This window comes from Sphaeramia orbicularis, chromosome 20, assembly GCF_902148855.1.
Source record: "Sphaeramia orbicularis chromosome 20, fSphaOr1.1, whole genome shotgun sequence".
Taxonomy (NCBI): Eukaryota; Metazoa; Chordata; class Actinopteri; order Kurtiformes; family Apogonidae; genus Sphaeramia; species Sphaeramia orbicularis.
This window is the reverse complement of record NC_043976.1, coordinates 42,496,052-42,519,052: the sequence shown is the minus strand read 5'-3', so window position 1 is coordinate 42,519,052 and position 23,001 is coordinate 42,496,052. Positions and strand designations below refer to the sequence as shown.

At 40.7% G+C, this 23,001-nt stretch overlaps 1 protein-coding gene across 3 annotated transcripts; it reads right to left on the bottom strand.

The window, feature by feature from the left end:
• Window positions 1-318: 318 nt before the first annotated feature.
• On the bottom strand, window positions 319-23,001 carry LOC115411310 (uncharacterized). Of its 3 annotated transcripts, XM_030123411.1 has the most exons (20): window positions 22,985-23,001; window positions 19,256-19,284; window positions 18,768-18,828; window positions 18,630-18,635; window positions 18,468-18,549; window positions 15,454-15,641; window positions 14,719-14,832; window positions 14,495-14,636; window positions 12,643-12,863; window positions 12,352-12,465; window positions 12,102-12,243; window positions 9,897-9,985; window positions 9,765-9,811; window positions 8,424-8,637; window positions 6,704-6,962; window positions 6,369-6,482; window positions 6,149-6,286; window positions 3,311-3,381; window positions 1,064-1,328; window positions 319-820 (listed from the first exon to the last, which is right to left on the bottom strand). In XM_030123411.1, exons 3-15 carry the CDS (start codon window positions 18,783-18,785, stop codon window positions 6,915-6,917), a joined length of 1,425 nt encoding a protein of 474 aa, XP_029979271.1. In that variant the 5' UTR covers window positions 18,786-18,828; window positions 19,256-19,284; window positions 22,985-23,001; the 3' UTR covers window positions 319-820; window positions 1,064-1,328; window positions 3,311-3,381; window positions 6,149-6,286; window positions 6,369-6,482; window positions 6,704-6,914. The 3 variants fall into 3 exon arrangements, with proteins under 3 accessions (XP_029979271.1, XP_029979270.1, XP_029979268.1); XM_030123410.1 differs by having other exon boundaries at window positions 18,468-18,635; XM_030123408.1 differs by lacking the exon at window positions 22,985-23,001 and having other exon boundaries at window positions 18,468-18,635; window positions 19,256-19,704.

The window sequence follows — 23,001 nt, the reverse complement described above, 5'->3', positions numbered from 1 at the left end:
AAGGTTGAAAAACACTGGACTAACAGATACTTAGGCTATCAGTCGCATTTTACAGATTTGATGAAAAATTGGTGACGAACGTGATACGCAGCTTTAATAAAAGTGTGAAGTTTTGGATTCAACACTCAGTGGCTTTACGTTACAGAGACCGTTACCATTAAAGGATACTACCAACTTTAGAGTACCTGGTCATCTAGCAACGCTGCATGTAACTTCTGTGTTGTCTGTTCTGAGAGTTGCTGACAAAGTTGCTTGTTGCGTGTTGTCCCGTCAAGCTCATGCTGATTTTTTTCATCGTCCACCAAGAACAGAAATGTCTGAACCTCCTCAACGATGTAGTTTTGCGGACTGTCACCACAGATTAGCCTACCGCTATATTTACTGTAAACTTCCGAATCTGTTTCTTTTTTTTTTTTTTTTTTGAATGGTGGGTCGCACATTGATGACGCAGAGACAATTCTCTCACCAATCAGTGGTCTGCAGTGTTTACACATCACATTTTAGTATGTTTTCTCCCATCTTGGAATCTCAGCTGAGCAAGTATTAAAAAATAGTCCCTGGTACCAGATTCCAGGTTCTTTTACGTAATGGAAACGCAAAAAGGCCGAGTCGAGTCAAGTCGGTGCCACGTAGTGGAAACACAGCAACACAGGCCCAGAGAGGTGATGTTCAGAACTGCTCTCATTCATTCTACTGTGTTTTTTGGCTGGTTCTTTTTCTCTTATATGTGTAAACTTATGCTGTAAAGGTTGTCCAGCAGCTGAAGGACTTCCCTGGTGAGATGTTCCGCTGTAGATTTTTTTTCCACGTGCTCCAGGAGCTAAAGGACAAACAGAAGGAAGACACTGGTTCAGCTCACATTTATGAAAACTGTTAAACTCAGCTGTGGTTGGAGCTAGAAACCACCAAACAACAAAAGGAAAAAATGATTTCAAGCTTATTTTAAGCCCTCCACAAACTTAGACAAAACAGGGAAAACTATCGATTATGATTCTACCTCAGAAAACCTCACACTGAGCTTTTGTCAGATAACACAGACCTATGACACATTTCTGTGCCTGACCTTATGTTCTTCAGAGGATGGTTCCCACCGTTTGGACCAGATCGTTCCTGTTATTGTCGGTAGATCCTCTTGGTCACCTCCCACAGCTTCCACAGGATCCACATATGTCTGGACCATCAGGTCAACTGCATCCCTCCTCTGGGCCTTTTCCAGTTGGTGGGGTGGAATCGATGTTTTTTCAAGCTTAAGGTGCCACTTAAAGTCCTCAAATTCACTGTCCTGCAAGTCTTCCAGATGTGGTGAAGGTGAATCTCATCTTGGATGTCTAATAAAAGATAATTATATTTTCACCTTAATACAGTTGCGGAAAAAATTATTAGACCACCCTTGTTTCTTCAATTTCTTGTTCATTTTAATGCCTGGTCCAACTAAAGGTACATTTGTTTGGACAAATACAATGACAACAACAAAAATAGCTCATAGTAGTTTAATTTCAGAGCTGATATCTATCCATTTTCCAAAATCGCTTCAGTTCATACATCAGTATCTATGCATTGTACTGACAAAACAGTGCTTTTAGGCATTCCATGTTTTCTTTTTTGTCTGTTTTAATCACGATACACACAGGAGTTAATACTTAATTGCATAACCATTGTTTCTGATGACTTTTGATGGTCTAATCATTTTTTTTCGCGACTGTATTTAGACAAAACTCTGGCTACACTGTAAAACATTTATTGGATGAGTTAACGCTTAGTGAAAACAAACCCCATTTTTTTTTGAAAGTGAGATGAAAAGCACCACCCCCATACCATCACTAGCTGGGTTTCCATTAATCCTCAGAAATTAATTGCGCAATAGAAACTGGAAACGGAAACACAGAAATGTCATAAAAACTGTCACAGATCGTAACAAAGTTTTCACGCTCTCATGAGGTGGTTTTTGAGATGTTTTGATACAGAGTATAGTGTAAATTTAATGGAAACACATTTAGTTCATTTTTGACCCATGTGGTCCTGGTGGTTTTGCTCAGTCCAATCGTCTCCCCTTATGACCCTGTTCTCCGAACAGGTGGTTCTAGTTTGTTTCAGGCCAATAGACCACTGGTTTAGTGGAGGAACTGCTTCCCCAGAGCAGGACCAGTGGGGCACCAGAGGTTCAAGAACATCACACAGTCAGTAAACGGTACCCGAGTCACTGGGAAATTCTTGATGTCCAATTCGTCCCATAAATCCAAAGTGCGGGTTCATAAATAAGCACTTTTCCTTGGGACGTTCTGCGTTCCCTTCTGTGGTTGAAGACAGTCAGTGCAATAGCAGTTAGATGAACTGACACTACAGTGGCAACACCGCTGAGGTTTGGATCAAATTCAGTGAACATCTACCTTAAAGCCAGCATCTATCCAACGATACAGTATTTTACTACACATATGACATGTTGTGAAATGACTTTACTAGCATCACGCATCAGAAGCCAAACACTCTTCAATGGAAACAACTTTGTCGAAACAGTAGAAATATTGCTTTTATTTTGCGGAAAACTGTCATGGAAACCCAGGTAGTGATACTGATGCTACCCCATACCATCACCAATACCGATGCTTCCCCATACTGTTGTCAACACCAAATTCATCTCCATACCATGTCAGATACCAATATAGCCCCATACCATCACCAGTACCGATGCACCCCATAACATTACAAATACCGATGCACCCCCATGCAGTCACGATACCTCATATCTACAACACAAAATTAAATTATTGGTAAAAATACTACATCTTTTTTACTTTTTTCAATTAAAAGTTCAAGGACATTAATCTAAAACAGATTTTAGTTTTCATTTCATTTTTGAAAATGTCTCGACGTTCTGGAAATGGGGGTTGTAAATAAATAAAGCAACACTTACACAAAAAAATATTAGTTGGAAGAGTGAGAAAATGACTATAGTTAGTAATTTTAAAGTCATTTGAATTTCTATGTAATTTGGCATGTTTTACATAATACTTTCATTATATTTTGACAATAATATGATAGATAATGAAATAATAGACCAATCAACACTGGTCTCTATCATTTATTTTACAACTTTCTTCAATACTTAATTTTAAGCCCTGATCTCATACAATGAGATTGTGAAATTATTGGAATAATAATAAATACAGGTAATAATAATACCTACATTTTACAGATTAAAATATGTGTTAAATTATTGTTTTTCAGTAAGTAGGTTGTAGTTAATAGGATAAAGTTCAGAGTCAACCATTACTGAAATAAATGAAATGTGATAAACTGAGTCAAACCGAACTGAGGATAACTTCTCCTTTGATGAGATGTCCTTCGGAGTGCTCTGTAGATTTTCGATAGTTGCAGCAATGACTTAAGGACAAACAGAAAAAAAAAGACATTCCAGTATTACTGTTTGAATAAAATGAACTAGAGTTACAGGCATTTTTAATAAAGTCCAATCCCTCCCATGAAACTCTGACCTAAAACCACACCGACACACCCCCATACTATGGAGAAGTTGTCGCATTTATCAAGTTTAAGAAAAACAGGTTGAAAAAGTGTGTTTGTTGAATAACAATTATACTCAGTGCCAATGAAAATGCCACACTTGAAGGTTCTTATATTTTTTTTAAATCGATGAGGATTTTTTATTCCATAAACTCTTTGGAATTAATCACAGGCCATTTCTATACAGTAAAAATAGAAATCACATTCCAAATTTGTTGACAAAAAATAAGGATAAAGAAAGAAACTCAAGGACCCCCAAAACCAAAGTCACAAAATATGGAATATGACCTCCGTTTACATTCATACAGGCTGTAATATGCCTTCTCATTGGACCTCACAAGCCTTCTGATGTTGTCCTGGGGTATATTGACCCACTCTTCCTCCAGAGCTGTAACCACTTCCTGTCTGTTCTGTGAGCAGGAGTCCTATTGGCAACACGGCGCCCAGCTGGTCCCTGCAGTTGAGCCAGTTTCTTCATGGCTCTGTTGCATCCCTGACTATGGTGGACACATTGCATCCAAAATGGCGCGCCACCTGCCGAGCAGAGATTCCGGCCTCCAGGAGGCCCATAGCATGGCGTCTTTGGTCACGTGTCAGTCTAGGCATCGCTGAGTTATTGCAAATGATTTTGGTGTTTTTCAGCTTGCCTTTATATACAGAACATGACCACTCCTTAACTGACCACAATTCCTTAAGTTGAGCAGTTCATTGCTGAGCAATGAGAAAAACAAGTCTTATGAATGCAGACAAGTTCATTCAAGCGTGATAATAGCTCAACCCGTCTCAGGTTGTTAAGAAATTGTCTGGGATTATCTTATACAGGTGAAACTGAAACATACTGATGCAGCTCAGGAACAATAAAACACATTCAAGTGTTGCGTTTTCATTGGCACTGAGTATATCAGTTAAAAATGGCCTGACCTACATCTCAACGTGAGTAATTCAATAAAATAAATAAACCCATCAGAAAATATGTCTACTCTGTCAGGTGGGATTGACCCAGAGTTAAATGCTTGACAAAGTGAGATATCTACTGATGAGGACTACCCCTAGAAGTTTTACAATTATATGTTGAAAGTTGATCACAGCAGCATCATTTCTTAGATTAAACTCTCATGTCATCTGGAGTGTCTGGTGAAATATGACATTCCACTCAAGCATTAATGTATTTAATATGTTAGAAGAACAAGACCCTCTGGTTCTCCCCCTTCCTCCTACCCTTTGAAACGGAGTTGTAAGAGGTAGAGGTTGAAACATTTCCCTATGAAACGGTCCAACCCTTCCAGACCTGCTACGTCATCATCAGTCATCGATGATGACATAAACAGATGTGACAACATTGTTTCTGAAATAATTCCCCATGCCGTCAGCGGCTGTAACCGTCTCTGTTCCATGGGCTTTGGGCATCTTGGTCAACCGCAAACCACAGAGATGCGATCTATAACACACTGAAACGGCATTAAATGGATGATGAAATGGTTAAGTTGTTTACGAAGAAAATACATACATTTGTGTGTTTCTTTCGTCACACTCATGCATTTTTTTTTGCTGTTTTAAACCTCCATTTTACTGATAATTCAAACAGAATAATGGGAGCTTACCCTCCATCTGTAGTAGGGATGCCCCGATCCGATCTAAAGATTGGTATCAGCTGCCGATCTGGCATTTTTTAAAAGATCAGATCGGATTTAGTCATGAGATTGAGCCGATCCGGGTGTCCGCCCAAACTCGGACCAAAAGCAGATGTCTGCTGGACACGTCCAGCTCAATTTTTACAACTACATGTACACGTATTCAGTCACACAATATAGGATGATGTAAATGTAGGAAATTGGTATGCTCCACTATGAAACCTCAAACGTCCGCAGTCCCCACTGGTCACAGTACACGCACAGTGCACCCGACTCTGTGGGAGCCTTTAGGGAATTAGTAAAGCGTCTACAAATTTCACTCTCAGTTTGTACGGTCGTATGATATGCATGTACTCATTGTGAGGTACATACAGCACAGAATGTACCCAGTCTAATCCCTGGATGGACCTGTTCATAGACGTGCTGTATGAGGTTTAGGCAAACATACGGCCCGTCTAATTTGGCCCACAGTATGAATTTGGAAAGTGTAAAAATTATACTCAAGTTATCAAGAGTTAAAGGTGTAATACTTGCTTTAGTTCAGGTTCCACATTCAGCCCAACTGTGATCTCAACTAAAATAATAGCATTATAACCTATAAATAATGACTCAAATGTCAATAAAAATTTCATAGTAAAAAGTATTGGATCGGTATCAGATTGGTATCGGCAAAACTAATCCTAAAAAAAAAAATGGACTGGAAGCAAAAAAAATCCAAATCGGGACATCACTAGTTTGTCGTATGGTCCTGAAAAATCTCTGTTTTGAGGGCCAAACAACCCCCTCCCCCTTTAGCCCTTTCCCTCTGACTCATCTAGAATCTGGACACCCCTAAACCTTCACGTGAATGTACAAATGGTGGGGTAGTGGTAAGGGGGGAGGGGCCAAGAGGTGAATTGGGATTGGGTCTAAAAGTTTGAGCAAAGCCAATAGTTTCCAGTGTCGATGATGCTTGGACCCCTAACAGTCCTGTTCACTTCTGTAGCACATCGTCTCACCAGGTAGATCCACTTGCGCCACCAAACTTTGTTTTCTTGATCTTGGATTGCCAGAGTCATTTGTCTTGTGTTTGGTGATAGTATGATCTCAAACATGGTATGATAATTTGGTCCAAAGTTCAGATAAAATTCTTCTTCCTGCAGAGTAGCAGTTGTTTTACAGTGAACTGAAGTTGTAACTGAATCAATCAATTGACTTGTAATTTGTAATTCTACTCACCTCAGGCTGTATTCGACAGGCTTCAGGACAGTTAATAGTGTAACTTTGGTTTATGATGAGTTTACATATGGAGGGGACCTTGATGTACATAGCATCAGGTGCATCTTCTTTCACCTTCAGATAAATTAAAATGTTTTTATTAACACAGGTGTGAAAGTTCAGGACTAGATGTTTCACTTAACGAAAAATCAGAAAAGAAAGTCAAAGTCCTGGATATATTGTACACTATGAACACACCTTCTTCTACTTCTGTCTGCTACAAAAGGTTTATTTTTCTTAATATTTAATTTTTATTGATACTTTTGATAAAGAACATTGGAGCGACGAAAACTTACAAAAGCTTTTACATCGTTCACGTCCACGTTGATTGACAGGAGTAACACCTCCAGTTTGCGCGGCGGTGTGAAGAACAGCAGAACTTGGCACTAACTGATCTGATGTATTTATAAAGTTCTCTTAGACACCCCCAGACGAGGCCAAATGCAGACAGATGTGGGACGTTGATGACCACATGGGTGTCTGTGATCTCCACTGGATCAATGAAGCTCATTCCATCATCAGTGATGTGAGCGACGGACAGCATGCTTTCAGACACTGTAAACACACAGCCAGACATTATTCATTCACAACAACCTCATTACAGTGTTATGATACTGGATATTATCTCCTAATTATTAACCACAGAGATCCTGTCCTCCATCTCCCTGGTAACCTCCTCCAGGTCCTTGGGTACAAACCTGAAACAGCTGACCTGTACATAAAGACACAGCATGAGGCGTTCAGGTGGCATCCAAACCACATGACCCACCTCAGCCTCATCCTACTGGATCTCAAAGGGAGAGCCCAGATGTTCTTTCAGTCATCTGCCACAGCTGCAGACCATAGATGAGGATAGGGACATAGACCTTCAGGTAGACCAGTACTGCATCAGCATCGCTGCATAAGCTGCATGGATCTACTGGTAAACCCCCAACTCTATCTTTCCCCCACTCATGAGCAAGGCCGTGAGATTCTTATGGTACAGATGTGAAACCACAGCACAGACCAAACGCTGGTCTTTACTCCAACCAAAACATGTGTTCTCAGTCCAGACGCAACTGAACCAGAGTTCACTTCATGAACAGGGTAAAACCACTTTTTGGATAGTTCAAAGTTTCACATTAAATCACAGGAAATTAAGTGAAGCTGTAATGTACACAAAAGAAGAAACATAACATGCCTGCACTTGAAAACCCTAGGCCTTTGGTCCCCCCCAGTTGAGAACTACTGGTGCACGGGTAAAAACGAGGTAAAACTAAATGGACCTACTATAGACTGCACAATGTAAGCTCTTAGTGTTTTTAGGGGAAATCCACCGTCACAGCTTAATGAAGTCAACAGGACTACATCATCTGCCAAAAGTCGAAATACAAGAGTACAGAAGAACACAGAACTGGACATTCTCTACACTGTGCCTAACTTCCCCGGCAGTCGTTCCAGATGTTCCCAGCACACCCTTCCTATATGTTGAGGTTTGCCAAATCTGTCCGTCATTCTCCCCCAGAATCCAACCCACCTCATCACCGGGTGGCGCTCTCTTGGCACAACTACCAATGTAGTTTTCGACCTACAGCCTAGACCGTCTTAGTGCTATGTTTTCTAATGAATGTCATGAACATCGTGTTCGTTATGGACAAACTGTGACATGTTCAGATGACCATTTTAATTTGGACTGAGCAGGCCATTGCTCCCAATCATGAAATCTAGAACCAAACTGAAACTGAAAGACAGAAAAAACAAATTATTTCTAAACTTCAAGAAATCTCTTAACTACTCTATGGATAAACACATCAGAACAATGACAGCAGAACAGCTGTTTTTAACAGAACAATGCTTCTGCTTGTCCTCCACCTTCAGGACAAACTTTACTACAACAGCTGTTAGATCATCAGAACAGATGAACTATCTGCATATACATCGTCCATATTGTGGCTGTAAGGAACTCTGAAGTCTCTCTGAGATGTTAAAAGTACGACAGTTCAGTAGATTTTATAAAGCATACGAAGACTTCCTTACCAGGTTTTGTCTCACAGTGTGGTAGGTGGAGCTGAAGAACGGCATTCTCCGGACAATCGATACGGAACAGCGGCCCTGCAGGCGTCCTACCAGCTGACTGGAGGAGGAGCTCATCCCATCGGACAGTACCGTAGTGCAATGTCGCTTCTGATCCACAACAAACACCAATCCAGTCTGAGTACAATGGAACGAACCTGAATGGGGACACCTGAACCTGTAAAACAGAGGAGCAACATTTGGACTTTATATACACATGCTCCAGCTGCAGGTTTAATGTACTCTTTGTTCAGTCCGTCATGAACACTGTGTAATTCTATTAAATATTTATTCAGTTAATTATTTACATGGGTAGGTATGTTTCTGATTGACGGATGCTGCAGATTGACACAATGTGTAAAAATAGAGGAACAAAACCTCACGACATCTAAGTCATCATTTTTCTAAGCGAACCATGACAACATGAGTGGATGTCACCAGTAGGGATGGGAATCAAGAACCACTTCTTTTTGAGAACTGGTTCCCAGTAGCTCAATTCCTTGGAATCGTTTGCCTGCCTGCTTAACAACTCTGCTTGTCAATTCTGCCTTCGTTGCGCATGTGTAATAACATCACTTGTACACTGCATTGTTTTGGTTTAGAACATAGCCAACATGGCGTTGAGGCAGAAATGTTCCAAAGTAATGACTAAGGCCACTTGTAACACTTGGAAAGCTTCCATTCTTCTTCAAACGGGGGAAATCCCTCCAATATGCTCAAACATTTGTCCACACAGCATGCAATTCATTTGCAGGAATGTCATGTGTTTGATACGCTACTTAGTGACACTTGTGAATCTAGCGGCAGAGCAAATACCAGGGCATCATCCAGGCCTGGTTACACTTGGGGGAGGGGGGACAAACATCCTGCCCTGAATAAAAGTTTCTGAAGGTAGGGAAAAAGGAAAATGAGGTGCGCAACAGCAGGAGACATAGAGGAATTAGTAAACATCTTAAGTTTCACTTTCACTTTCATTTACACAGACGTCGTTCTGGAATGAACGTGAAATATTCCCAGACAGAAGTGTTGTGTAAAAGAGGTTGGAGGATGTGTAAGAGGTTTATGACAGTCAAAGGACTCACAGTATCGTCCATTTCGTGTCATCTCTCAGGAGGAACACAATAAATTAGAAGTCAACCCAGAAAAATCTCCATGTCTTTCTAATCCACAACACAGCATCAGGTGAACCAGTTACACACAATAAGATAATGCAGAGTGGAAACAGATAGATCACCAAGAAGAGAAGCGGCCTCTTTGAATCAGTGACTTTCTTCCATTACTATACTGTATTACAGCATTTATTACCTGTACAAAGTCTTTCTGGATTCAGTTGACGCTTCGGGTGTGAACTCCTATAATTGACAAAGGTCCAGCATTAGTTATTTCAGTATTTATGACTTGATGATTCTTAGCCAGCATGTCGGCCTATTCCCATACCTCCCACTTGGATGGTCCAGCCAGAACATCTGTGGAGAAATACTGCCATTTCTCTGGACCGTGACGATTCATCTCATAGTATGGTGTCTCTAAGTTGGATAAGATACATACAAACCATTAATTAATACATGATCTTAAGAGACTATGAAATAAGGGGCAGAATCGGTATCGAGGCGGGGTTTGACTTCACTAAGGTTAACATGGTTTTATCAAATACTGACAAAACAATGACAGCGAAGAGTAAAAAGTGACACAGTTTGCTACTGTCAGGATTTGTTCTAGTGCAAAGATAACATCAATGTGTTCACCTCTTGGAGACAGTCAACAGCTCGGTATTTACACTCAAGTCAAACTGATCCGAGGGGAAGGGCCAGATTAAAGCTGCAATAGTTCGATAGACTCTGTATGATTGGGGTTACAACATTCAACTGGTCAGGGTTTGCATTCACATTGCACTTTCTCAAACAAACCAATCCTTTCGAACAACGTATTACCCTCCTTGCCTTTGGTGGCATTGCATCAAAAATTACTGAAGGAGATGAGACAACAATGAACAAGAAACCTCATTCATCTATTGGTTAATGCAAGACAACTCCCACTTCCACCACATGAAAAAGAAACATGGAGCGGCACTGTACTCCACTTCCTGTATTCGATTCCCTTGAAGTGGACCCAGACCTACATTTTTAGGTGAACCAGAGCTCAACCGGGACGAGTGGGTTGCCATGGTTGGGTGCCCTGTGGAGCTGGAGTTGGGGGTTCAGTACCTTGCTCAAGGGCATCTCAACACTGCCCTAACAGTGAACTGGAACCTCTCTGACTTCCAATTGCCAGTTATAAACACTAACTGGTCCAAAATGGGACTTGAACTGGCAACCTCCTAGTTACCAAGCAAAGTCCCTAGAACCACACTTCCCTAAATGAACCGACTTTCTGAGGAAATAAATGAGAGTGCGATTAAACAGGGATGCTGCAGTGGATAGCACTGTCGCCTCACAGCAAGAAGGTCTGGGGTTTGATTCCAACTAGGGAACTTTCTGTGTGGAGTTTGTGTTATGTCGGCTCCCAGACTGTGTCTGGATTTTGTCTGTCTTGTCTGTCTTTTCTGTTTTGTCTGTCATTTCTTGTTTTATTTTGTTAAGTTTCCCTCATGTGTCGTGTCTGGTGTCTTTACTTCCCCTCCTTGATTGTTTCACCTGTGCCTGATTACCTGTCTCCGCCCTGATGTGTTCCACCTGTGTCTAATTGTCTTCCCGCCCTCTTGTGTATTTAAACCCCATGTCTTCCCCTTTGTCTTTGCTCCCTCATGTGCTTACCTAACAGCGTCTCTTGGATCCTGTCTGTCTGTCTGCCCGCCCGTTGTGACCCCGTTTTGTCTACCGACCACCGATTCTGCCTGCTCATCTGTTGTGACCTGGTTCGTTTATCCGACTACCGATTCTGCCTTACCCCTGGATACCTCAGCCTCCAACGTTTACCTGTGTGTTCGATCCTTCGCCTGTCCCTCATGTCCCATTGCCTTCTGTATTGCCTACCCATGTATGACCTGGTCTGTTTTCTGACATCCCTCTGCTTCTTCCTAGTCGGGTTGCCGTTGGGATTTTCCCAGCTCGGCCACACCGGCCGTCCGCTGACCCCGCTCACGGTCCAGAGGTCTAGTCCTGAGCTCAGCGTCTTCACAGACTTGTTAATCATTCTGTGTTGTGATCTAACCTTTGTGACTGTGTTTAATAAACACTCTGGACTTAACATCTGTCTCCTGGTCTTGCATTTGGGTTCAGCCTCTGTACTAAGCCTGTCACAGTTTGCATGTTCTCCCCATGTTTGCGTGGGTTCTCTCTGGGTACTCCGGCTTCCTCCCACCATCCAAAGACATGCACTAATAGGTTAACTGGTTAATCTAAATTGACCATAGGTGTGAATGTGAGAGTGACTGGTTGTTCATCTATATGTTAGTCCTGCAAGGAAATGGAGATTCGTCCAGGGTGTACCCCACCTTTGCCCATAGGTAGCTGGGACAGGCTCCAGCCTATTGAGGCCCTATTATTATTAGTTTATTCTCCACAACCTGTTAATTGTCAGAATAATACGACAGAAGAATCAATATCTGAGCAAAAACACTACAGTTCCCACGCCGTTGACGCTTGTACGCCTGCTTAATGTCTGTTCTATTCTGTGGAATGAACCTATATGACAAAGTCTTACCAGGCAGTGTAAATTTGTCTGTCCAGACTTCCTTGTTTTCTTGATCTCGAATCCTTAAAGTCAACTGACTTGTCTTTGCTGGCAGCAAGATCATAAACTTTGAGGAATAATGTTTTCCATCGTTCTGGTCAAACACTGCTTCCTGCAAACCCGCAACAATTTCATTATTTTAATGATGCATCCATAGTGAAATAAAGTTTTAACCAACTTGTTAAAGCAGTGATTTATATTTCAATATAAACTTCAATACCTTAGGCATTATCATAATGGCTTCAGGACAGCCAGCTCTGTATTTTTGCCTTGTGATGAGTTCACAGGTACCAGGCATCCTGATTAACACAGCATCACGTGGAGGGCGTTTCCCCTTAAAAAAATTAAGATGGAAATGATGAAAATCAAAAAGTATAAAGTCCAAGCCCTGACTGGTTAGGTAGTGGTAGTTACATCACATGGACATTATTTCTACATTAACACATACAGACTTCTACTTGGGTTTAATGGTTTCTGTCAGTAGCTTTAAGAAAGAATATCTTGTACTTACAAAGGGGTTTACATCCTCCAGATTGACATCATGCTGCAGGAGTAACACATGTAGTCTTCTGGTTTGTGTTATTGGCGGTTCAAGGAACAGCAGAACTTGGACACAAACTGATGTGAAGTCTTGATAAAGTTTTATAAACCCTCCTGAGACAAAGCTGAAGGAAGAAGAAGAGGGTATTCTGTCTCCCATGTTCCTCAAAGCTTGAGCTAGTCTTTGTGGACCTGTAAAGACCCAGAAGGAATCAGATGTTACTCAGCCACTACAATGTCACTACAGAACTAGTGATATTAAAATAATCACAAAGAAATCACATAGTCATGCCATAATAAGCCCCATACTCTAATATTCATAATATTTAATGGCCATAATTGCACTTAATACTGATAAACTGTGAACATATTCAGAACTCATTGTGCAACACTGATTGAGTGTGTGTAATTACCTTCTTTATTACTTTTTACTCTGGTTCTTATTTGTTTTTAATGGTTTTATAGTATTTCTAAGATTTATGCTGTTTGCTTGATTTATGTTCAAAAAACTGATGTTCAACTAAAGCGCCCGCATTTGGATGACTTATAATACTCATTGAGAAAGATGAAATCGATAGGGTCCTTCCACTAGAGGTCCCCTATGTTGGTTATCAAGGGATAAGAAATCCAAACAAATCTGTCCTAGTTATTGCACTCACACAAAGGATATCCGATGGTGGTGGATCCAGCCGGGGTGGTGTTCGGGGTAAAACCATTATATTCCCAAAACTCAGACATGAAAAGTATTTCCATGACATTCATTGGTGTCCAGTTACTTTTAAGCCTTACTTTGAACAATTTTAACACTCTCAGAGTTAAAATCAACACTCACCTGGTGTTTATATGGAATCTGACACTACTTACAGTATAGTATAGTGTATAGTCTATATGTAACTTTTTATAGTGTAAACTGTTACAGTGAAGTTCATCGCGGGCTATCAGCCTCACTATTGTTAAACTCTATAAAATGTGTTTACAGTGATTCTGTGTCAAAAGTCTTTAAAGTTAAGATATGTTTTGATCGCACTATAAATCATGATGATCAACCTGACGTTGTCCACAACCCGTCCCCTTAAGACTGTCCCCATTACTTCAAACAATGAGACTGTGTTAAAAAGCACCGTGGAATTAGCTCTGCTCAGAGACCTATTTAATACTGCAGGAGTGTAAAAACAAACTTAATGTGTGCACACTTCAAAACCCTCGGCCTTCAGTCCACGCCAAAGTTTTTGCACATACAGACAGATGGATGGACAATGTGCCAGACACCCACCCCTCCCCTGCTCACAGACCTCAATCCCTCCTTAATCTGGACCTCTATACAAAATTCTGCAAGTAACGTGACGGATCTGTATGTGGAAGATAAAACTAAAACAGTGAAAGTGAGCTCCCTATCATTGTTGTTGACTACCTGCCCCCCCCCCCCCCCCCCCCCCCCAGTTGAGAACCATTGGTGCATGCCAAAGTTTTTGCACATACATGGACAGATAGACAGGCAGACAGACAGATGACCAATTGATGATAATACCCTATGGCCAGTGTGACCAAGGGTAACAACCAAATCAACACTCAACAATTCAACTCTAGGAAATTAACACTACTTGATCTGCTGTATGGTTGTAATTCTGAAATGGCTGATGAAATATTTTAGTTAAACTCATTTAAATAAAGTCCATCCTTCAACCAGATCTGAGTTGGTTCATTTCAGATCCACTGTGGTGGTAAACAGAGGAAACATTAAAAAACTAGTGTCTCTGTCCAAATACTTATGGCCTTGACTGTTGTATTGTCAGGTGCAGTGATTCATCAGGGCAAAGACTTACTGGTTAACAGATTAACATTTTCCTCCCAGACCTTCCTGTTTCTTTGGTCTTTAATGGTTAAATTCACTTGGTCCAACTTTGCTGGCAGCCAGATCTCAAACTGTGGGTGTATTGGTCCTAAGTTCAGCTCAAACTCTGCTTCCTGCAAACCAACACCTGTGTCAGAGTTTTCATAGTATTCAGCTAACAGCAGGTTGTGATGCAGCAGTGATGATCGTACTCACATAAGGCTGGATTCGATGGGCTTCAGGACATTCAAGTCTGTATTTGTGCTTTGTGACAAGTTTACATGTGGTGGACACCTTGATGTGCTTAGCGTTAGGATAATATTCTTTTACCTGAAGAAACATTCAAATCTTTTTATTAGCAACTGATAAAAAAAGACTAGTTTAACCTCTCCATTCTCCCCCAAATTGCCGGCAATCCAGTTGCCATTTTGTATTAAATATATTCCAGTTTCTTCAATAAAATTTTTGTCTATACAGACATGCTGTACCTTGGTAGAAAGCTTAGATTCTTCCCAACTGAGTCCCTAGGTTTATTTTACAATATTCCTGAGCACAAAATATAATTTGTGAAAGAATCACCATGATAGTGACTGAAACTAATGGGACTTCCTTCCCTTTTGGTGTCACAAGGTCACATGACTGGCCCTCTCCATTATTAATTATATTCAAAAAGCAAAGGGAAAATCTATCTCTACTACTTTTCAAATCAGGTGCCATTGATTAATTGTGTCCTTGTGGTTCTCTAGTTCTAAGCTTTAGAACTTGGTAAATATGTGAACATTAACATAAATTAGGAGGAAGAAACAGGTTAATATGATCAAGTTTGTTTTTTCTGATGCACAATGATGTAAACATATGACATGTAGGAGGAGGAGAAAGAGAAGGACAAAATGTTCTGAACTTTTCAACAACAGCTTTAAGAAATTAGTTTGGAATTTCAATAACTGTCACCTTATACACAGAGACGCTGCATGGCTGGAGTAAAACATGTAGCATCCTCCTTTGTGAATTTGGCTCTGGTGGTGAGAGGAACAGCAGAACCTGTCTACTTTCTGAGCTCAAGTACTGACGGATGAAATCTCCAACCTGCCAGACAAAGCCAAAGACAGAACTGCCTGAAGCAGTGTCCCCATGAGGAGCTGTGAAAACACATAAACAGACATTCAGTGAATGCATCAGGAAGAGGTCTACTACAGATCCAAATGTGATGTTCTTGTCATACCAGACTTTGTCCTGACTTGATTATTATCTCGTCTCTGCTGCTTTAGTATCTATGATTTTAAAGTGCTGGTATGAAAACAGAATGTTGGACTGACTGTATCTTCTGGCTCATGTCTAAGTACTGGCATCATTTTACTCCTAAATGATGGAACAGTAACCTGGGCTTAAGCCTCCATAAAATAATCAGATACACCATATAGCAAAAAGTATTGGGACATCAGTCTTTACACACACACACACACATGAACTTTAATAACATATGGAGTGGTTCCACCCTTTGAAGTTATAACGTCTTCAGCTCTTCTGTGAAGGCTTTCCACCAGGTTTAGGAGTGTGTTTATGGGAATTTCTGACCATTCCTCTCTAAGTGCATTTGTGAGGTCAGGTACTGGTGTTGAATGAGAAGGTCTGGATCACAGTCGCTACTCTAATTCATCCAAAGGTGTTCTCTCAGGTTGAGGTCTGGACTCTGTGCAGGCCAGGACAGTTCCTCCACAACAAACTCACTCATCCATGTCTTTATGGACGTTGCTTTGTTCACTGGTGTCAGTCATGTTGGAACAGGAAGGGGTCATCCCAACTGTTCCCACAGAGTTGGACCATGAAACTGTCCAAAATGTCTTGTTCTACTGAAGCATTAAGAATTCCTTTGACTGGAACTACGGGTCCAAGCCCAACCCCTGGAAAATATCCCCACACCAAACTTTACACTTGGCATAATACAGTCAGTTCAGTCCCATTCTCCTGGAACCGACAAACCCAGACCGGTCCATGGGATCGGCAGACAGAGGTGTGATTGGTCAGTTCAGAGAACAGTGTCCACTGCTCTAGAGTCCAGTGGCAGCTGCTTTACACCACTGCATCCCATACTTTGGATTGACCTTGATGATGGAAGGCTTGGATGCAGCTGCTGGGACATGAAAACCCTTTCCACAAACCTCTCTATGTACTGTTCTGGAGCTAATCTGAAGGACACGTAAAGTTTGGACATCTGTAGATATTAACTCTGCAGAAAGCTGTGGACTTCTGCCCAATGTGACTTCAGCTTGTGCTGACACAACTCTGTGATTTTACGTGGAAGACCACTTTGTGGCCAAGTTGCTGTTGTTCCAAATTGCCTCCACTTTGTTAGAAAAACAGTTGACAGTTCCCCATGGAATATTTAGTAGTGAGGAAATGTCATGAATGGACTCATTCCAAAGATGGTGTCCTATCATGGTACCACGCTGATATTCCCTGAGCTTCAGAGAGTCGACCCATTCTTTCACAGAACCAGTATCAGTATCAGTAGAACTGCATATCAAGTTGTACTGTTTCCGTTGTTTTGGCTTGTGCTATTTTCCCCAACTTGAATAAAAGAATGAACATCTGATGGAGATTTAGATAACTGGAATTCACCCGAAAGACTTCACGAAATGACTCTGTTTCCTCTTTTCTTTTTAATAAAGTTCAGAGGTACAGATCCACTGGTATTAAGCAGGTCGTCAGTGGTATGGTAGCAGTAGTATGAGCTGTGGTAAGCATCTAGTTAGCCTTTAATCATTAGGTGAAAAACCGGCTGCTTCTCAGTAGTTTTCAGATGTCTTGTGATTGAACAGTACTCCAAAGATTCATGGAAGCGCTGCAGCAGTATCCACTCAGGTCTTGTGGCGTCTTGTAGGAGGCGCCCTATTGTCAGAAGGCCTGTTATTCAGAAAAGGGTTAGGGTTAGATTTATCAACTAAATCCAAACTAATTTTCTGACAAAAGGCCCTTCTGACAATAAGGTGGACACCTGTCCTGTAGCTCAGTCTGATTTTAACTCCTGTAGAATTCCAGGACAACGCACATAATGACGTCACACACAGCTGATGCAAATTCGCCTGTAATTGCTGATCAGCTGACCTGAGATGTTGTCTCTGAATTTCCACACCCTTTTTTATTCCTTTCTCCCTCCATGCATTTTTCCCGCAGTGAACTTAAAACCTTCAGTTTAAACAGCTGGACTTTACAATACATGTCTACATGATTGATGTTCAACACCTGTGGACATCTGTGTGGAAGTGATTAAAACACCTTGATTCAATGAGTTGGAGGGGTGTCACAATACTTTTGGCAATATAGTGTGTATTAGTGTAAGGTACAGTATTTTATTCCCCCGCACGGACATACAAGTACTGGTACAGTATCCAATAATATTAATACATACACCATAAGTCAGAGACCGTGTCCACTGCAGAGACAGTGGAGGTTGTGGAGAGACTACCCCAGATACACATCGGTCAATGGTGGCAACGAATTGCTCACTACAACCCATTAAACAAACCTCAAACACTCATCATATGAATAAACACTTGACTGAAGATTTGTTACTCGTTTTCCTTATTGAATAATGGTCAGGTCTTTAAGATGTGAATGTTGGAAGTCCAGGATCACTTCAGAATCAGTTTGTTTTTACTGAGCACTTTATCCTTACACCCTCAAAGTAAGAGAAATGAGCCCAAATGAAAAACACTGGGGACAACCGTGACATTTTCTGCTGCATCACATGTCCGCGCTGACTCCAACCCTCCAAACCTAAACCAGCTGTACTGACATCTGAAGCCTCTGCTCATCATCAGATCAATAAACAGCAGCTGAACTTTGCCTGGAATGAGCGTTCGCCCAGTTTTCTGTTTGTGAATGAGGGTCACCGTGACTCAGATCCTGGATGGAGGTTCTACCTGTCCTCAGACCTGATGAATGTGTAAAGGACACAGACTGACCTTCTGGTTCTGAGCTGGTCGTCAGCTTCCACAACAGATGAGTCCCACGTATCCTCTTTAAAAACTTATATCTATGGAGCTCCTGAAATTCATCACAGTGTGTTTTCAGAATCCTGCCATACATCCGAGTCTGAACCTCGAAAAACAAGGTTGTTACTCCACCTTCACCTGAGGAATACAAAGGAAAAAACAAAATTACACCTTGAACAGAAATATTTTCCAATGATCACAGATGGACTGAACCATGGACAGTGTATTTCATGTTCAAATCAATAAAGTTTGTTCGATTTAGATACAAACTATATCTTCGGTCTTCATGTCGAAGTCCTTCCAGAAAACTGTTGGGATTCATCTTGTGTCTCTAATAAAACACAACAGTTTCAGTCTTCATGTCAGTCATAAAAACCTTCATGTTTTATACAGTGAAGCAGAAAAATGCAGCTGATTGAGATTCACTAAAAGTCAAACATTTACAGGAATGAATTAATTTAAAGAAATTAAATATTGATTGAACAGGATCTGATGAAAATTGTTTGTTATGATCAAGATCTTTTGTTTCAGAAGAAAAACTGAGGTCAAATCTTTTCAAAGTTTTCACAGTAACGTTGGTGTCCATCAGACCAACAGTTACTTTCACTGGTGAAAAAACTCCACATTCCTCTCTTTTTGGTTTGGTGTTTAAACTTGTAGTTCCATTACTAGTCTGCAATGTTCTATGACTGAACACTTAGATAATGTGTCTTGTCTTCTATTCAAACTGACACACAGTGTGTTCAGGTCATAATCACCTCGTCTAGTGTCTTTGGTTCCACATCACCTGAGGAATTCAAGAGAAAAACAAAATTAAACCTGATAAGTTTACATTTCACATTTCCCATCATCTGACATACAAAGTAGGTCTGTGTATGTTTAGATTGTACTTATCAGGGCATTAACAGAAAAGCTGGTTTGTCAACACGTCGACATCTGTGGCACAAGTCGAGGTTACTTTGGAGTCGACTAGTCGTGTGTTATTCTCTCTTCCATGACCCGACAGTGTGCAAGCCTTCATTCATGTCAATACTCTCATCTTTCTACATGAAAACATAGAGTGCAAGGTAGTGATGTACGGATCAGCGGACCCAGGTCAGGTCGGTGTGGGTCCAAAAAATGTCACTTTATTTGTGGGGCGGGTCAAATAATTCCACAAAAGCGGGTTGGAACAAAAAAAAAACACCTGCCCATCACTAGCACAAAACGAAGACTGAAGGAAGAAGACGACGCAGTAGGATAATTAAACTGGCTGTGATCTAGAAAAACTATGGTCTAAGTAATGTTCTGTGAACCATGGAAGCACCAACGATATTGAATAATAATTTGGACAGACAGTGTGTTTGGATTATTCTGTTCTGTATTCTGTTCTATTTCATGAAGACAATGTGCTCTTTTCTCTAACATGCTGTGCATCTTTTCTGCCACTGTCTGAACCTTTTCCCACTTGATGTTGTTCAGTTAAATTTAAAAGAAAATTCAAGGTGTTAACCTATGTTTTGTTTGGTTAAATGTCTGTTGATGCTTGTGTCTTTCCAGCTTTTTATTCTGCTCTTTACTGTACATTGTTAATGTTACAGTGAACGTTAGTACAAGTTGCTCATTGTTGAACGGCTGTGTGTCTGTTGTTCCTCCGCTGTCAATGTGATGATGTCATCATACGACTAGTCACCTCGACTTTGTCTTTATTGACAAATAAGTTGATCTGAAAAAATATGAAGTCACTAATGCCCTAGTACTTATTAGGGATGTCACGATACCAAAAATTCAGGAATCAATACAGATACCACTAAAATAGTAGGATTCTCAATATCAAAGTCGATACCACAGTAAAAAAAAAAAAAAAAAAAAGAAAGAATCATAAGAACCCATAAACTTAAACAAGAAATACTTTAACTATTTGCATATAAATGAATACTGCTGTTGCCTCTAACTCTGTTGCACTGTCAGTCACAGTTTACTACACAGACGTGATTGGCTGAGTGTTATCATGTGGGATGGCTCTACATACATGTAACTGGTTTGTGTGTTTCCTCATCGACTCTACTGTAAGCTGTACTGGTTAAAATAGAAGTGCTTCACCACCGACTGTAGGTCCAGGTCTGTATGGGACGGCTTCTGGGTCCAGATCAGGACTCGGACCACAATCCACCTGTTAGCGACTGCTAGTATAGTTTCTTATTGTCAACATTTCGTATCAGCGGTGGTCCAAACGGGCCAGGCTGTAAAAACTGTGTCGGACCATCGGACCAGTACCACTGTGGAGCCCTGATGGTATCGCATATCAGATGTTTAATGCTGAATAACAGAACTCACCTTGAATTCTTTAAACAGATCTGGGTGCCTGTCTCGAAGATGCTTTAGGTTCGTGGTACCCCCCACCCCCACCCCCACCCCCTGGTGTTTGAATTCCGCGGTGCCAGCATTTACACAGTGGCTTATGCGTGTCCATAACCACGTTGTAATCATCTACCTGAAATGAGAAATACTTCCACACATGACTTTTAGCCCCTTTTTTGTCCATTAGATGAGGTGGAGCATTAGCTGCAGCTGTTCCCATTCTTTCATGAGTTGCTGTACCTGTTACATTTGTACTTCAGATACCTACTGCCCCCATTAATTCCAAAAGAGTAGTGGGCTACCAATGGTATCGACTCTTACACAGGCACCGTTTTTTTCCGTTTCTTAAAAAAATGAGTATCGACTGTTTTTTTCTCATCATAGTATCGAATGGTATTGTGAGTATCAGTTCTCATGACATGTCTAATACTTATAGCTCTGAGTTTCTCCTGTAAAGCTGGAAAAGCAGCTTTAAGGTCTTCATCAGTTCACAGGAGCTCCAGGACACGATGGCACATGGTTTCTCCTTAAGTTTGGATTAAATCCAAGACCTTGATGAGCGACCCTTCTCTGGTTTTATTTAGTTTGAGAATGTAGCATTGAATGTAAGTTATTAAATTTTCTTCATAAAGTTTTTGGATGAGGAGGTGGGGGTCTGCTGACAGAATCCACTGAATGTGGTGTTTTTTACGTCTCAGAATTGCTAAGGCCGACATGACGACTCTGAGAAAACACAGAAATACACATTTTAATTCAGGTTAAACTGCTTCACCAACTCCACTGATCATGAGTTTACGATGTCCTGTTACATCTTTTTTGGATTCTTAAAACACAAATTACTTCTGGATCTTCAACTTCCAAAACTCGACCTTTAACCCGGAACAAAATAAACATTGATATTAATTATAACATTTATTTTTTTTTACAGTGATTCGAATATTTTCATTGACATAACGTTTCCATCTCTACATGAGACACTTGGTGTTTTAATACCTTCCAACTCCATCAAAATCAAAACCTAAACTTGACCCTCCCCCCTCAAACTCCTCAGCCAATCAGAGCGTGATTAAACCACCTGGTCAGGTCACACTTGGACATCTAGAGGCTCCACAGTTAACATGGAAATACGGTCCGTCATCTTCTACAACACTGATTCACCAGTAAAACCCAAGGACTTGGATCAATAACAGTGGATGGACACATTGGGTTTATGTTCAGTTAATGATAGATTTTATTGAAAAAGTCACTTTTTCTTCAATTTACTCTGTTCTGACATAATAACCTTTGAATTTTTATGAAAATGAAAAACTATGAGTTTGTATGAACATCTACGTGATCCATACATTAAACATAGGAAAATACATGATTTATTCGGCTGAAAACTTGTCTTTTCTAATATATAACAGGTAGCTGAGTTTGTAATGAATCCATATTCTGACTAAATCTCATGTAGAAAAGTGTTTTAGTGGCTTTTTCAGATTCTGCTAATATAACTCACATCCTCCTTCCATATAAAAGTTTGTTTAAACTGTTTTAGGTGGAGAAGAACCTTAATGTTTTAATATTGTTGACTGTAAATGTGAACAGGACTGTTGTTTGTTTAACCCAGGGCTGTCAGACTCTTTTTAGTTCAGGGTACTTTTACTGCTCTGATCCACTTCAGATCAGATTGGTCTGGATGTGGAACCTGAACTAAAATGATTCTGACATTCTTTACTGTTAATATTCACTGTAGTTTTTGTATTTCACAAATACATCCCATGGACCGGATTGGACCCTTTGATGGACCGCTTTTGGTCCGCGGACCGTATGTTTGACAGCCCAGTTCTGGGTCTGGAAGGGTTCAACATTAATCTGACGGGTTTTCTCCTCAACTTCCGGCGCATTCAAGACTTAAGTTTAGGTGATTTCAGTTCTAATCGATAACAGATCAATACTGTTCAAACCAGAGCACAGAACTAAACTGGGACTCACGCGCCTCTCCACCTCCCTCTGCGCTCACGGACGCATGACGCACAACGTGCGCGCGCTTTACTTTCGATTCCGCACAGAGTTTTTCTGACAAAGTGAAAAGTCGAAGAAAAACAGACAAAAAATCCACAACATGGAAAAAGAACAAACAGTACAGACATGAATCCACTTCTTACCGCAGCTCCTTCACTTC

Bases quoted from the DNA above. Each gene is read 5' to 3' on its own strand.
- LOC115411310 (XM_030123408.1), bottom strand. From the start codon at position 19,348: ATGATGGGAAATGTGAAATGTAAACTTATCAGGTTTAATTTTGTTTTT. The intron at 18,829-19,255 runs GTGATTATGACC...GTGTTTTATTAG, and splicing joins AACCAAAGACACTAGACGAG to AGACACAAGATGAATCCCAA. The intron at 12,244-12,351 runs GTATTGAAGTTT...GCGGGTTTGCAG, and splicing joins CCATTATGATAATGCCTAAG to GAAGCAGTGTTTGACCAGAA.